The 16778-nt window shown below is 38.4% G+C and overlaps 1 protein-coding gene across 1 annotated transcript in view; it reads left to right on the top strand.

The window, feature by feature from the left end:
- The window catches only part of grm6a (glutamate receptor, metabotropic 6a), a 72781-nt gene that overhangs the window by 32129 nt on the left and 23874 nt on the right, over window positions 1–16778 (top strand). The window contains exons 3-4 of the mRNA XM_083554890.1: window positions 9124–9340; window positions 12370–12505. Of these exons, the coding sequence (XP_083411016.1) occupies window positions 9124–9340; window positions 12370–12505 (353 nt within the window). The remainder of the gene's footprint in view (window positions 1–9123; window positions 9341–12369; window positions 12506–16778) is intronic.

The following is a 16778-nucleotide window of genomic DNA, read 5'->3' as shown; positions in this document are numbered from 1 at the left end:
GAGTAAAACATATAAGATACACGGGTAATTAGACTTTATGGTGGATAGCAGATGGGATTTGTTACACCATGCATTATATTGGCTTTATACTTTTGCACAATGACGATAAAGTTAAATCTAATCTAATCTAATCTAATCTAATCTAGGAGGTCAATGCAAATGATCTAGAATTAAAAGTGAAATTCTGAATTAGGAATCAAGCTAAATCTTAATAAAACCCTTACCACGATGACACCTTTCCTTATCCGAGTCGGATCCTGAAGCAGGAAGCATTAAAATCCATCCTATTATTCTGTAAAAACAGAAGTTTTATAACTCGAGCATTGAAAAAACTATTAATTAAAACGCAATTCACACAAAAAAACCCACAAATTTTACACAAACGCAAGTTACAATCAATTAATACAATAGTGTACATATATTTTCAAAAGTTATCACTTCCGAATCCGATCAAACCTTTTTCCAACTCCAATCTTTTCTAAATCCAATTCCAATCTTTTTTTTTTTTTTAAGTCTAATAAAAATCTTTTTTAGAATCAAATTAGTCTTTTTCAATCCTTTAGACATTCAAAAAAGGCATAATCATTTCTAATTCCAGTTTTTCCCAATATATCACAAGTTCAATCTTTTCCAAATGTAAATCCAATCTTTTTCAGCTACAATCCTTTTCTAGCTTTTCTTACTCTAATTCCAATCTTTTCCACGCCCAAATTTTCTTCTCCAAATTCACACTAATTACAGTCTTTTCCAATTTTTTACATATCTAACTGTCCATTTTTTCATTTTTTCTAATTCTTTACAAATTTGATCTCTCTCTCTTTTCAGCCATAATATTTTCTAAATCTAATTTCAGTCTTTCTCAATTTTTCCAATCCAATTCAAATATTTTTTCAATTCCAGTTCCCATCTTTTTTACCTGCAATCTTCTCTAAATTTAATTCCAATCTTTTCCAAATCCTGTTTAAACCTTATCTAATTACAGTCTTCCCCAAACTCCCAAATCCAATTTTTTTCTAAATCTAATTCCAATTTTATTTTATTTTTTTTCCAAATCAAATTCCAATCGTTCACTTCGCCAATCTTTTTCTCTTTTTTTAAAAATCTAATTCAAATCAAATCTAGAGCTAATTCCAATCGAACACCAATTTTTCAAAAGTCCAACAGCTACAATCCTTTTCCGTCTTTCCCAAATCTAATTCCATTTCTCTCCAAATCCAGTTAAAATCTAATCTATTTTTTTTATCTGATTTTGATCCTTTCCAGTCTTTTCCAAATTTTCATTTCTATTTTTTTAAATCCAATTTATTGAAGTCTTTTACAGCGACAATCTGTTTCGCTTTTTTCCAAATCAAATGTCAGTCTTTTGTCATTCAATGCCAATATTTTCAAATTGTTACAGGATCAGAAAACCAGTGTGTTTGAAGAAATAAGTACATTTAATGTGAAGTAGGAAAACAGCTGGATGGGATACCAGGCTATCCGTCCATTACGTTCCTGAAAGGTGGGAGGAACCCTGAGAACCCGGAGAAAACCCACAATACACAGAACCAATAAAAAATCTTCATAATCTGCTTTTTTCTAAACGTACCACAATTATCATCTATTAGCGTATATGTTTCGGCGCGTTGCCTTGGCAACCTCCTTTAACCTTCTTCTGCTTTTCTTCTCAGCAGCATTCTGGTTCTCTCAGTTGTAAATATCCTCCTTTTTTTCCCCACCCTGACATCTCCGCTCTAACTCGGTCTGATTGCTTGGCTGACCTCTGCTCCTGCCTCTTGACTTTTCTGTTATAACTCGGACGGCTTTCTTCAAATAAGATCTCAAGGAGACAGAGAGCATCCTGATGAACCTTTGACACCATTTTATTGGTTCTTTTCAGATGATTGTTTGGATTTGTTGCTGGATGTGGGCTGATTTTTTTTTAACCTCTCGGGGGTTTTTTCATTGTGGATAAATAAAATAATAAATAAATAAAAAATGAAAGTAAGAACAAGGTGGAAAAAAGGCACCGGTTTTCTTTTTTCTTTTGGGGGAAGCGAATCTTTGAACATAAATGAAAGAAAAACAGGATTGTATTTGGGGGAGAGAAAGAGTGTGTGAGAGAGACAATGGGAGAAGGTAGTAGAAAGTGTGTTAAAGAAATTGTGTGTGTGTGTGTGTGTGTGTGTGTGTGTGTGTGTGTGTGTGTGTGTGTATGTGTGTGTGAAAAAGACAGCGGGAGGGAATTAGGAAGCTCAGGACTGGTTTAAATTTGATGCTTTGTTTCTGGAAACTTCCAGAGCGCTGAAACAGACACTTTATTGAGCATATGTTGTTTCAGTAAGGTACAGATGTTTCATTATCACGCTGCACTGCTCTTCTTCAACGAAAACACTCACAGCGTGCTGAAAAAGTGAAGATAGATACATGTAATTTGCTTTCTATAATAAGCGTACACTATATGGCATGCTGTGGCTCAAAAATATTGGGACACCGGTCTTTGTTTCCAGCCATACAGTATGTGGTTCTTCCTCAAACTGTTAGCGCAAACATGAAGGTACGCAATTGTATCCGACCCCTCTGGATGCTGTAGCATGGAATTTTCCCTTCATTCGAACTAGGAGACCCAGACCTGTTCTAGCATGACTTGTTCACAAATCCATCTCCATGAAGATCTGCTTGACATTGTTTGGAGTGGAAGATCTTCTGCTGAAGCCCTCATCAAATCATCAATTCACTGAAGCGCCTTCTGACTTGGTCCTTTCACAAACACGCCTTTGTAGTGCAAAGAAACGAAAGATTGAAATCTAGACGTTCTTTTCCCTTTGTGTGTTCAGGAAGTGACAGCTCTACCTCTGCCATATTAATCTGTATTCTGTGTGACTCTCAGGACACGCCTCCGCCTCCGTAGTGAGGTTATACCTCATATTCACGTAGCAGCGGTGGTGCTGAGAGAACGCGCTCAAGAAACGGTTTAGCGACAAGAAATCAAAAATAAAATTATTGCGCATTTTAACGCAGATATTTTCAATATTATGTTTTTTTCTGTAAAAAATGTGGCTTGTTGTGGTTATGACGTGTTCAGTCCCTCAGCAGGGCTTCAAGTGGAATATTTACAGCTGGTTTTGTTCACTTTTATGAATCCATTGAGCTACAAAAGAGCTTGTAGCCGCACGTAAAGCCTCTGATTAGAAGAGCTGTCTAATTAATTATCACAACTACAGCTCTGGGATGAAGCTAGTGGGGAAAACGGAGGGAAAACTATGTCACATTACATTGAGAGAGATCCTTGCAGTCCGCACACACACACACACACACACACACACACACACACACACACACACACACACACACACACACACACACACACACACACAAAATCGATGAATACACAAGATTACCTTAGGGTACAGGATAAACAAGTGCAAAATTATTGGCACCTTTCAAAACAGCTTTCTATCGTACAGAGTTCATTTCTCGGAGGGGTGCCAATAATTTTGGAGTTGTCGATATGTTGTGTATCCCCACGGCTAAATCAAATACTGCATTTGCTTATAAGATATCTGACCAGAATACAAAAGACTTGAAAAAAAAAGCCCATACTATCGTTGCAGGTTCGTCATTTTCCTGAAGGGTGCGAATAATGTTGACTATATGTTCTGTATGCTGCATGTATTTTTTGTTTGTTTGTTTGTTTACAGGTTAATCAAAAATTTAAATAAAGATTTGCATGTTCATTGCATTTCGATCCGCTCGATTATTCATATTTTGAACGAGTGCCAACTTTTTAGATTTGACTGTACATAGTATGGGTGCAGGATTGGCTGAAATACTATATCTTCTTAAATAAGCAAACGCACATACACACATAGGTACAATCATAATCACACGCACACGCACACACACACACACACACACACACACACACACACACACACACACACACACACAGATGCACTGAGCAAAATCCAACTTTACAGCAAATTATCTCAGATAAGCATTCCCACAGCACATACAGTGCACCATGCAATATACAAAAGCCCTGGCATTGCATTAACACCCAACATTCATATAAATCCATCTGGATGAAAGTAAACAGGGTCTGAGTGGCGATACATCATGCCTACATGTTGTGTGTGTGTGTGTGTGTGTGTGTGTGTGTGTGTGTATACATATGTATATATACATGCTATCAGGTCAGACCCGCGAAGCTTGTTTAGCTAAATCAATGATTTCCGACGAAAAAATCCATTTCGGCAATAATCTCACACACAATCGTAATCCATCGAGTATAATAATTTTTCCTAAATTTAATTATTAGGTTTTAGCTACAAATCATGTAGGTTCGTTACTTAACTGGATTATAATAATGACACTGAATGCCTGATTAGCAGTGAATTATTTGCCAGGATGATGGTATCTATTTCGCAAACTAAAATAATACAATATTACTAATCAACTCTTTTCTCCCACTTCAGACATTCAGACATAAGTACAAATTTGCTGTAAAAATAAAGGGAAACTGATGTCATTTGGTTGATATGTTGGATTTCTGATCAGAAGGTTATGACTTCAAATCTTACTGCCAAACTGGTTTTTTTCTGTTCTTCTCGGAAACAGCAGTTAAAAAGGTAAAGGTGCTTTTCACTGGTCTTGCATATTTAAATGCAAAGTAAAATTCTCTCTTCACATATACCAGGAATGGTTTGGAAGCTGGGGTCGGAATGCAGCCAGGAAACAGTTCCCCCTGGAGCACAACAGAGGGTAAAGGGCCTTACTCGAAGAGCCCAAGAGTGGCAGCTTAGCAATATCGGTGTTTGAACCCCCCAACCTTCAAATCAGTAACTCAGACCCTTAAATATTTACCTAAAACTTTAACTGCTTGGTTGTTTAGAGAATCATGTGACAATGAGTTCAATGAGGTGCAGTGACTAATAATAATAATAATAATAATAATAATAATAATAATAATAATCCAGAGAAAATTAATCGAGATGGCAGACAACAGTGTTGGTGTGTGTACGGAACAGCGCATGGTGCTGAAGTTTCAAGCACAGATTGGTGTTGAGATGCTCAGCCGCAGCAAGACGATTGAATGGTGTAAACGTTCCAAAGATGGTCGTACGTCCATCAGCGACAATCCCGATTCCGGTCACGGTGGTTCCCTGATGATGAAGTGAAGCGGGCTGTCCTTGGAAGGTTCAGACGTACTGACAAATCTTTCTATGCCGAATCATTTCAGGCGTTAGTTAAACACTGGGATAAGTGTATAAATGTAGCAGGGGAGTATGACGAAAAAGAAATGCGATTTCCACCCCTTTCCGGTTGCCAGGTTTCACATGAACCCCCTCTTCCTGATATGTTGTCATATCTCTGGCACAGGGTTGGTAACAGTGACTTTATGTTTCATAATGATTCTTTTCCTATAACATGAATCCCTATTGTGTTTTATTTCTTACAAATACATTCTAATTACATTCCTGTTCTACAGTCTCTGAGATTATAAATAATTTATAATAGTGGGAATTTGATGGTGTCTTGCATGTTTTGTGGGAACTTACTACCGTAAATAATCCTGTCGTCCCACATATACTCAATGAAATGCATCTCTCTCTCAGGAGTTGATTGACTATACATACACCACTATATATGGACAAAAGTATTTGAGACACCTGACATTTCCAGCAATATGGAAGATCTCCTGCTAAAGAGCTCCGACCTCCACCTCACCATGATAGTGATACGCATTCCAATTTAATTGCATGGTGGTATGGTATTTAACAGGCTTTGAGGTCAAAGATCTTTCACTCCAACCCTTGAAAACCATATCTTTATGGAGCTTGGGATCATCTGAAACAGGTTTGGGTCTTCTAGTTGAAGTGAAGGGACAATTCAGTGCTGCATCCGAAGACTTCCTGTGCAATTGTGTGCCTCCAACTTTGTGGTAACAGTTTGGGGAAGAACCACATATGGCTGGAAAAGTCAGGTGTCCCAATACTTTTTTTCCATTTAGTGTTTTTCTTTTTTGGAAAAGTGCAAAAGAAAGAGATCATAAGAGAATTCCCAGACCTGCTTTGTGCACAGGGGCATTGTCATGCTGGAAAAGGTTTTGGTCTTGTGACCTGAAACATTTCATCCATATAGTGTATGGTTATACACTCCGTGGCACCGGTATTGTAGGCGGGCTACTTTTCCCATGTGGACTTTTATCCATATAGTGTAGTCTTCAGTGGGATTTAAATGACTGGATGGAAGAATTTGATATGAATCGATTCTCCACTGACGATGAAAAAAAAGCAAAGAATCCCTCAAAAATGATGCAAAATGTAATTGTACGTTGATTTAAAGCTCAGATGTTCTTTCTCAAATGAAAAAGCTTTTTCTTTTAGAGCTTTTTTTCGCTCTCTGATCCCAAACACAGCCTACGTAAATCACATAGGTCTTACTGACGCTCATTAAACCCACCCACCATCATCTCCGGCACGGTCGAGTCTATAATGTAAAGCCGTGTGTGTGTGTGTGTGTGTGTGTGTGTGTGTGAACAAGCATGTATAAATGTATACATCGATCTAATCTCACCGATTGAAAGATGTGAATGAAGAGTTAAGTCTGTTGTTGAATGTGCAGTTTTGTTTTTTTTGAGCAGGCTGTGAAATGGCTTTGCACGTCCCTCTGTGCATCACTTCATACGACTAAAACCGTTCTAATCCTCGATGGATAATCTGTCAAATGGCTTCCTCTTGTGTCCTTCTCTACACACACTCCTCCCGCCTTCCTCTTCTCGCTGACCCACATTTACAATATGTGAAACAGTACATCCCAATGTACGGGGGGAGTTCAAGTCAAACTGAGACTGAAAATGACATTTATTTGTCCACATACTCCCCTGCTACATTTATACACTGATCACGGAGTTTAAATAACGTCTGGATAGATTCGGCATAGAAAGATTCATCTGGGAAGATCGGATCATTTTAGTGACTCTGTTCTTTGAATCTCGTAATAAAATAAATTGTTACATTTTCAATAAGCAGATCTCCAACACGTCTACATACATCAACTTTAACTATAGTTCCAATAATGAAAATGTAGCAGTGCAGCTAAGGACAATTTATAACACATAAACACAATAAGTAGCTTCAACTCTCATATCTTCTGCTCCGTATCGTTAGTTCTTTTGTCACTTGACTCCCATAATTATTGTAACAATAATGTCAAGATTTGGATCGATGAACCTTATCGATTGCATTGTGTAGAGTAGATTGGAGTCATGTGATGAAAGAACAAACAGCTCGGACTTAAAGAGTCAAAAGTAAACTACTCAATTCTGTTTCCAGGATTTCCACATTCGTAACGGCCCTCTGGACAATGCCAGAATTTTTATATTCAATATTTCAATATGTTTTACTCAAATTATATCTGTGTTTGATAATAAAGTTTGGCTTTCAAACTAAAATTTCCCCCGAGTTATGAATAAAGGTCGAGGCACCGATAGTTGATTGCTGTAACAATCGGCTAGTGGCAAAAATCCATACCGATAGTTTTTCCGGCTTCTGATTCGGTCATTACGAGAGCGGCCCCTAGGGGCGAATCACTGACGCCACGTGCTGTTTGTTTTTACACGAGAGACTGTGTGCTGCACGATTTTTTATAATCGGCAATTACGGTCCAACCTCACTATCGCTCAGCCTCTAGTTATTAACGTAGCCTAATTATTTGTTATATTCACCCAACAACTATATACATATCCATAAGTAAGTAAATGTTTTGATTTCAATAGCAATGAATATTTAAAAAAAATTATGATAGTAATAATGCTCTTTTAATAAGCACTTGAAAAACAACGCTCATTTGTCTACACAACAGACATCTGAAACTTTTCTTGCAGAAATGTATCTATGTGTATGTGTTACAATGCAAGAAGCCGATCACTGCTGGATTAAAACGCTATCAACGTAAAATTATTGTACTGATATTATAGCCAGTGTGATTAACAGGAACCTGCTAATCCAGACGTCTGAAAAAAGAAATAAAAATATAGTCAAGAGTTGAAAAAGGCAGCCAGAGAAACGGATAAGTGAGGATGGAAGTAGTTATGTAAATGAATCACGTCCACTACCCTGAACCAGCGTCGGCAAGCGCATTAGCAACCCCCCAAAATATTCCTTTAATGGAGAATTACTTAGCAGTGTAATTAAAGCCATGACCAGCCAGAACCCGTCGCTGAAAATACTGATTTAATAGGCGAAAGTGTTAATGCGTCTTTCAGTTTAAACCTCCATTTAAACCAGGAAATTCCCGCACGTAAAGTGAAAAAATAAACATGCGCATTTTTAATCGATCAAACGTCTTTCTTTCGAATTGCATTTTCATTATGATTCATCTTTATCAATTAGGTGGGCTCTGTTTTTAAGGCTCTGGACTACTGATCGGAAGCCCTAATGGCTAAATTACAAACACCTGGGGCCCTTGAGAATATGCAATATTCTGGGATATGCAAAGAGTAAAATTTCACTGTGCTGTAAAGTATATGTGACAAGTATTAAAGTACATTTTCTTTTCTTTTTATCAATTAAACCCAACTAGCTATAAGTGGCATTTAGACAGGCTCCAAATCTATACATAAAGTTGCCTGGGTGCAATTACGTGGACAAAGGTATTGGAGAACCTGATGTTTCCAGCAATATGTGGTTCTGCCCCAAATTACCACAAACCTGAAGGCACACAATATTAGAATGGCGTTTGATGCTGAAGCATGAAATTTTAGAGACCCAAAACTGTTTCAGCATGACAGTGCTCCTGTGTATAACACCACGTCCAAGAAGATTTACTTTACATGGGTTGGAGTGGAAGATCTCTCGCTATAGCGCTGGAATGGAATAAAACCTGAGCCAAGGAAATGTGTGCACATGGAATACAGAATCGTCCATGACTTAAGAAATGAGCATCAAAATATCTGTTGCACATAAAAAAATTATAATTAAAGGTCAATGAAAATAAGTATAAAACCAAAGTGTTTGCATTAAAAGTTAATTTCTTTGGCTAAATGATATTAATTATTTGATTATAAAATACCTGCCATTTTAACCATTAGGTTTATATTTACTGTATATACTCATTAATATGCTCATTTCCTATTTCCAGATCCCTCAGATCAGCTACGCCTCCACAGCACCAGAGCTCAGCGACAACAACCGCTACGACTTCTTCTCGCGGGTGGTTCCCCCGGACTCGTACCAGGCCCAGGCCATGGTGGACATCGTGAAGGCGCTCGGGTGGAATTACGTCTCCACGCTGGCCTCCGAGGGCAACTACGGAGAGAGCGGCGTGGATGCGTTCGTTCAGATCTCTCGAGAGGCAGGTACAGTACCGCCCAGAGCAGAGAAAGTTCTGCTGAAACAGTTTGAAAAAAGTTTAATGACACAGATCAATGAATTCACCTGTTCGTGTTGCTGTACCCCACCGGTGTCAAACTCTGATTCTGCTCAAAGCTCAAGGACCATAAAAGTAAAGTGAAAGTTTAAAAAGTCATTTGACTCTAATATTCAAATCTATATTCAACTCCATAATGTGAGTATCTGCTGGAAAAAATTATTATACAGAGAGTGTAGTAAACTCACTGGTTCCACGCTTAAGAGTTTTCTATATTTACTTTCTGTTTTACCTTGGCGCTTTTCTTTTCAGTACCCCATGGCTTTACCCTTTACGAGCTTCCTCTTTCAACAGCGCTCCCCCAAAGACAGACAGACAGACAGACAGACAGACAGACAGACAGACATACAGACAGACAGACAGACAGATTGACAAACAGACAGACAGACATATTGACAAATAGACAGACAGACAGACAGACAGACAGACAGACAGACAGACAGACAGACAGACAGACAGACAGATTAACAGATAGACATACATACATACATACAGACAGACAGACAGACAGACAGACAGACAGACAGATTGATAGACATGTAGACAGACAGACAGACACACAGACAGATTGACAAACAGATTGACAAACAGACATATTAACAGACAGATTAACAGACAGACAGACAGACAGACAGACAGACAGACAGACAGACAGACAGACAGACAGACAGACAGACAGACAGATTGATAGACATGTAGACAGACAGACAGACAGACAGACAGACAGACAGACAGACAGACAGACAGACAGATTGACAAACAGATTGACAAACAGACATATTAACAGACAGATTAACAGACAGACAGACAGACAGACAGACAGACAGACAGACAGACAGACAGACAGACAGACAGACAGACAGACAGATTGACAAACAGATTGACAAACAGACATATTAACAGACAGACAGACAGACAGACAGACAGACAGACAGACAGACAGACAGACAGACAGACAGACAGACAGACAGGCAGGCAAATAGATAGATAGATAGATAGATAGATAGATAGATAGATAGATAGATAGATAGATAGATAGATAGATAGATAGATAGATAGATAGATAGATAGATTTCTTTGTACAGTGTATATCATATGCACAACTGAACAGCAATTATCTAACATTACTTACTCAGAAGTGCAGCAGATCTTTGCCTGGATTATTTGACTGGAGGCATTTTAGTAGAAAAATAAACGAGATAGATGTCCATGCCGCTCTCACAACGCTGCTGAGTGCCGTACTGACTCGTCTTCATTTCCCTCCATTATTGGCTTTTCAACCCTAGTGGTTTTACATTCCCTGAGATTTAATGCTGTAAATAAGTCATATTAACTGCAATAACTGCTATAAGTACTGTTTATGACCTCAGTCTTTATTCTATATTTCTGACTCACTGACTCGAATCAGGCCATCGTCTAAAGCATCAAATGCAACTTAGTAAGAGGAAGTAGAGAGTGGAAAAGAGATGGTATATACAAATACATCACATTATACATACATACATACATACATACATGTATTTGTATATATATACATATATGTTCCTTTTTGAACATCCCATACGACATTTAGTCTCCATTTGCTGTTCTAATAACCTTCACTCCTCTGGGAAGATGTTTTACTAGATGTTGAAGTGTACTAATAAAGTCAGGTTCTGATGTAGGTGAGGTGAGGAGGCCTGGGGTGATGTCAGCGTTCCAATTTATCCCACGAATCTTTAGTAGGGTTGAGATTAAAGCTCGATAGCAGGCCACTCGATATCTTCCACTCTATCCCCATGTAAACCAAATCTTCATGGAGCTGGCTTTGCAACCTCATAGAGCTATATATATATAATGAATAAATAAAATGTCAAATAAAATATGGCTTTATTATTGTAGTAACAATAATAATAAATGATGTTTCTATGAATAATATAATAATATATTATGTTAATTCAGAGCCTCAGACACACAAAAAAAGACTAGCAGAAAAAAGAAGAGAACAAAAAAGGTCAAAAAGGAAACAAATTTCCCGAAACTAAGGATTAGATCATGATAGGATACGTTTTTTTAATTTTGATTTATCCTGTGCTTATTCAGATGGTCTATTATGAACTGGATTCTGTTTTTAAGCACAATTATTATCGTTTTATTGGGGTTCCCTGGTGGTCTTGTGGTTAGGATGCGGTGCTCTCCCAGCTGTGGCCCGGGTTCGATCCCCGGTCAGGGAACCAACCCCAGCCATTAGGGTTGCACAAGCCTTAGTGCCGGTCCCAAGCCCGGATAAATGGGGAGGGTTGCGTTAGGAAGGGCATCCAGCATAAAAACGTGCCAAATCAAACATGCGGATGGTCCGCTGTGGCGACCCCTAACGGGAGAAGCCGAAAGAAAGTTATTATTATCGTTAATTCACGGCACTTGAGAAAAGACACCCTTATCTAGAACAACGTACAAAGGTTAAGGGCCTTGTTTAAGGGTCCAGCAGCATTGAAGCTCGGATTTGAACTCACAACCTCCAACATCTTAACCACTTAGCTATAAGCTCCAACAACAACCCAACAAAGAAGGATTAGAACATACATACTGAGGCTTGTGTTCTTGTTCATATCCTGAATCACCTTTACCTCGTTTTACCTCGGAGACTTCATATTTAACTCGCCATCTAATTATACGGAAGTGGAGTAAAAAGTACAGTAAAGTACAGTAAAAATGTTCCCCAAGCCCGGATCGGATTTGACCCCCCTTAACCTCTAGTCCTTTTTCAATCTCAACTGAACCAAATTAGTCAGCCCTATTAATATCACTCCCATCACTGTACGTCCCGAAGAGCCCAAAAAAAAAACACGACCGGGACATCTGTACACATTTATTCCCTCATCTACTCATAACTTCTCTGTGGTCATTAATATAGATTGAAGCTGGTCAACATTAATGAGACAAATTTCAACGTCACTCTCCATCTTCTTTGTGAGACAGGAGGTCTGTGCATTGCTCAGTCTATGAAGATTCCCCGAGACCCCAAACCCGGAGAGTTTGACAAGATCATTAGGAGACTAATGGAGACCCCAAACGCTCGAGGGATCATCATCTTCGCCAACGAGGATGACATCAAGTAAGTCCGGCAAATTTCATGTAAATTTCAGCATTGCCAACAGCGCCACACGAGGTGAAAAGTGGAATTTTCCATTATATCTCTTTGATAATGAATATCCTTTTCTTAACCTGCATTCCTTTTTTTTTTTAGTTATTTTACATCCCAAGTACCTGCTCAATATCATGACTTGGAGAGGGTTCGTGAGTTTTAACTTAATCTAGTAATTACTGGCGTATGTAAAGGGGAAAACAAGCAACCAATCCATTTCCACCAAATTAGTCAATCATCAATTATGGTATAGTTATTGCTACTGTACCTTGTGTATTTCAGAGACTTTCTGAAACACATGATATGAATTATATGATGTTTGTATGTAACATCCCATTCCACAATTAGTTCCCATTCGCTGTTCCAATAAGATCCACTCATCTGAGAAGATGTTCCACTAGATTTGATGAAGATGAGGTACTGATGATCAAACTCTTGTATGATCAAACTCTTGATGTCACCCAAATGAGGATGGGTTCCCCTTTTGAGTCTGGTTCCTCTCAAGGTTTCTTCCTCATTACATCTAAGGGAGTTTTTCCTTGCCACAGTCGCCACGGCTGCTCATCAGGGATAAATGCACACTATTCACCTTGACTGTTGATTTCTGTAAAGCTGCTTTGAGACAATGTCTTTTGTGAAAAGCGCTATACAAATAAACCTGACTTGACTTGACTTGATGAAGGTAAACTAAAGTCCATCTTTCATAAGATTGAGGGTCGGCGCTCTATAGGAGATCCACTCTAACCCATGTAAACTAAATCATCATACAGCTGGCTTTGTGTACAGGGGCAATGAATAGGTTTGGTCTTCCAGTACAAGTGAAGGAAAATTTTATTCTGGAAAATCCACAGACATTTGTGTGCCTCCAACTTTGTGGGAAGATCCACATATGGCTGGAAAAGTCAGGTGTCCTAATACTTTTGCCAGACAATATATTTTAGTATATTTCTTTTCTGGTCTCTGCAGCAGACATGAAATGGAGTGAAAGTGAGATTCCGTAGGAGAGCTCTTTCCAACTTCGGTGATCAGAAAAACATCTCAGAACAAACACCATGTCAAACCTTAAAGCAGATGGTCTTCAAATGCCAGAGATTACAGTGAAGGTTACTTCTGTCAGCCAAAGACGGTCATCTGACACTACTTTCTCGGTTCAGCTTGTGCTCTTTGTCTTACTTGTTAATGCAAGAATGATCTGATCATATCTGAGATTTTTTTCCGCCTTATCATGAGTTAGAAAGTGTTTAAGCACTAAATACACTGCTTTTTTTAATAACTCAAGCCACAAAGATGTAGTCATAAGACGAATGTGCATTACAGGCTTGTTTCCTCTCCGGCTATAGCGGCCCGAGGATGGACTGTGGGTGAAGACAAAAGAGGGAAATGTTGGTTTGAAATCATTACAAGAATAATTAAAAATCCCTTTGATGCTCTGATAGGCTAATAAAGGGGCAGGATAATGAAATTAAGCATTGAGCTGTGAAGCAGAGTGAAGAGCATGATGGGTAAAAACCTTCAGACCGTGCGTTGAACAGACAAACAGACGAGGCAGTGTAGATTTAGGGTTTGTGGATATCGATTGATATTATGTTGTTAATAAAACAGTTGATATGAAACTCAGACTCAGTGGAAAAAAACATTGATTGGAATATATTGTATTTTTTATGCCTAAATCTGACTCACTACATAGTCGCATATAATATTAGTCTTTAGAGAGAGAGAAAGAGAGATGGCTTACATGGGCTGGACTGAAGGATCTTGAGAGGCCTGCTGTAGAGCTCTGATCCTAACCCCGAACACCTTTCCATTTTCAGAAAAGTGGAGCTTATTAGAAAAGCAAATGGGAAATAAATGGGAAATGAGACGTTTAAAAAACACATATAGTGTATATTATAGTGTGTGAGTGTGTGTGTGTGTAGGACCTATAATTATAAAGTAAAAAATATGAGAAAATAAAAGAAAATATGGGAAAATATATCAGATAATAATAAAGTGGTACTTAAAAAATAGTGCAAATATGCAAATATATTTAGATGTGCAAAGGGGAAATACAAAACACAATGATTTATAACAAAAACAAAAACAGTTGAAGTTGCTGTGTGCAAATGCAGAACGAACAATGGAACGATTAATCGCACGTTTTTTCTGTTCCAAATTTACCTTAAATGAATACTTCTCAAGTTTTTAATACTCTAATCAACATGCGCATGGACCAATATGGATCCTTTAATAAATAATTTAGTAAATATTCTTGTAAATGTTTTACAGTAATTATGGTGTTGTAAATCATGTAAATCATCAGGACACCAAACAGAACTTTTGATATGTTTCCACACGGACGTTTTTAATTGCCGGATGTGTGCATCGTGAAGGTTTTTTTTTTGGTCTGGGGGGAAAGGGATATACGTTTTAGATCCATTAGCATTAGCACAGTAGATAGCGTTAATGCTCTAGTTAAGAATGCAAACCACCAATAAAGAAGAAGCTGCTAGACAGCTGTTTCTGTTTCACTTAATGACTGTGTTTCAATTTACATATCAAATTAATGATCATTAGCATCTGCTGGGTATCATTGGTTAATCATCCACTTGATGCTGATCCTACAGAATCTCTAACTTTGTGCATGGGTAAGAACTGAATGGCAAAGGCTGTATATATATACAGTATATATATATATATGTATGAAACTATTGTCAGATTTCTTAACACCTGCCTAAAACTTTTGCACTGCACATATATACTGAACAAAATTATAAACACAACACTTTTGTTTTTGCCCCCATTTTTCATGAGCTAAACTCAAAGATCTAAGACTTCTTACTGTACAGGGCAAAATGCTTGAGGCAAGTGGTGGTCACACCAGATACTGACTAGTTTTCGATGCCCTAATGCCCTCCCTGTGAGGTGGATTATCTCGGCAAAGAAGATGTGCACACTAACGCAGATTTAGGCAGATTTGGTGACAATTTTTCAAAGAAATAGGTATTTTGTGTACTTAGAAAAAGTCTTAGATCTTTTAATTTAGCTCATAAAAAATGGGGGCAAAAACAAAAGTGTTGTGTTTCTAATTTTGTTCAGTATATATACATACACACCGTTCTGCCTTTTTCCCAATTGAAATTCAAAACACTAAATGCGTTCCTTTAAATTTCACAAGCTTGACTCGTATAATGCTGTAACACGGGAGCTTGAACTCAGCCTACGGCGTGTGATGTATCTGCTTCGAAAATGTCACTTTAATAGGGCAAAGGTATGAAAGCTGTCAGTGATTACAGCTTTTCCTGATACCATCTCTGCCAGTCAGTGACTTTTCATATTGAACACAGGTACTGCGTGCTGTTGTCTTGACAGCGCTTCCGTTTGAAGTCTTGACAGCCTCAGTGGCCAAAATAGCAAAGGAATGAAAAGCTTCAAGTGGAGATGGCGAGATGTTAAACATTTACCTTCAGCTGAGGTGCTGAGGAATGACAGACTGTCAGTCAGTGGGTTAAAAGATTCAAAACCTCCGTCTTGAATTGAAGAAGGTCATCACTTCACATGGCTAGCCACCTGAGCCAATCAGATGAATGTGAGAACATTTTCTGAATGTAAACTCTACTTCAATGGAAAAGGCTTTAACAGCTGCTGTCTCAAGAACGTGTCTAAAAAGCAGCAGGTATTGCAGGGTGCAGGGTTTCCTTCTGAAACCACATGAAATGTGGTGAGATGCTCAGGGTGTGATCAACAGAGCTCTGAATAAAATATACATTTAAAGCTGAAAGAAGTCAATATTATAAGATTTCAAGACATTACTTGACAGATGTTACTGACAGGCACAGAGGCCACACATCATTCAGTGTTACTGACAGGCACACAGTCCACACTTCCTTCACTCGGACTGACAAACACAGAAGCCACACCTCCATCACTGAAACTGACAGGCACAGTGGCCACACCTCATTTATTGGGACTGACAGGAACACAATCTATAACTTCCCTCACTGGGACTGACAGGCAGTGAGGCCACACCTTCTTAACTGTGACTAATATGCACAGAAGTCATATCTTTTTCACTGAGACTGACACCTGGTCCACACCTTCTTCACTGAGACTGACAGGCACATGGTCCACACCTTCTTCACTGAGACTGACAGGCACAAGGTCCACACCTCATCACACAGTGTATCTGTGTTGTAAATACTGGGCACAGTACACGACTTTGAATCAGTAAATCTTTATAACTCTTTTAATGCAGCCGTGTGTCTGC

Source organism: Silurus aristotelis (genome assembly GCF_946808225.1).
Source record: "Silurus aristotelis genome assembly, chromosome: 11".
Taxonomy (NCBI): domain Eukaryota; kingdom Metazoa; phylum Chordata; class Actinopteri; order Siluriformes; family Siluridae; genus Silurus; species Silurus aristotelis.
Note: the sequence above shows the minus strand (reverse complement) of the source record. Positions and strands in the feature narration are given on the sequence as shown.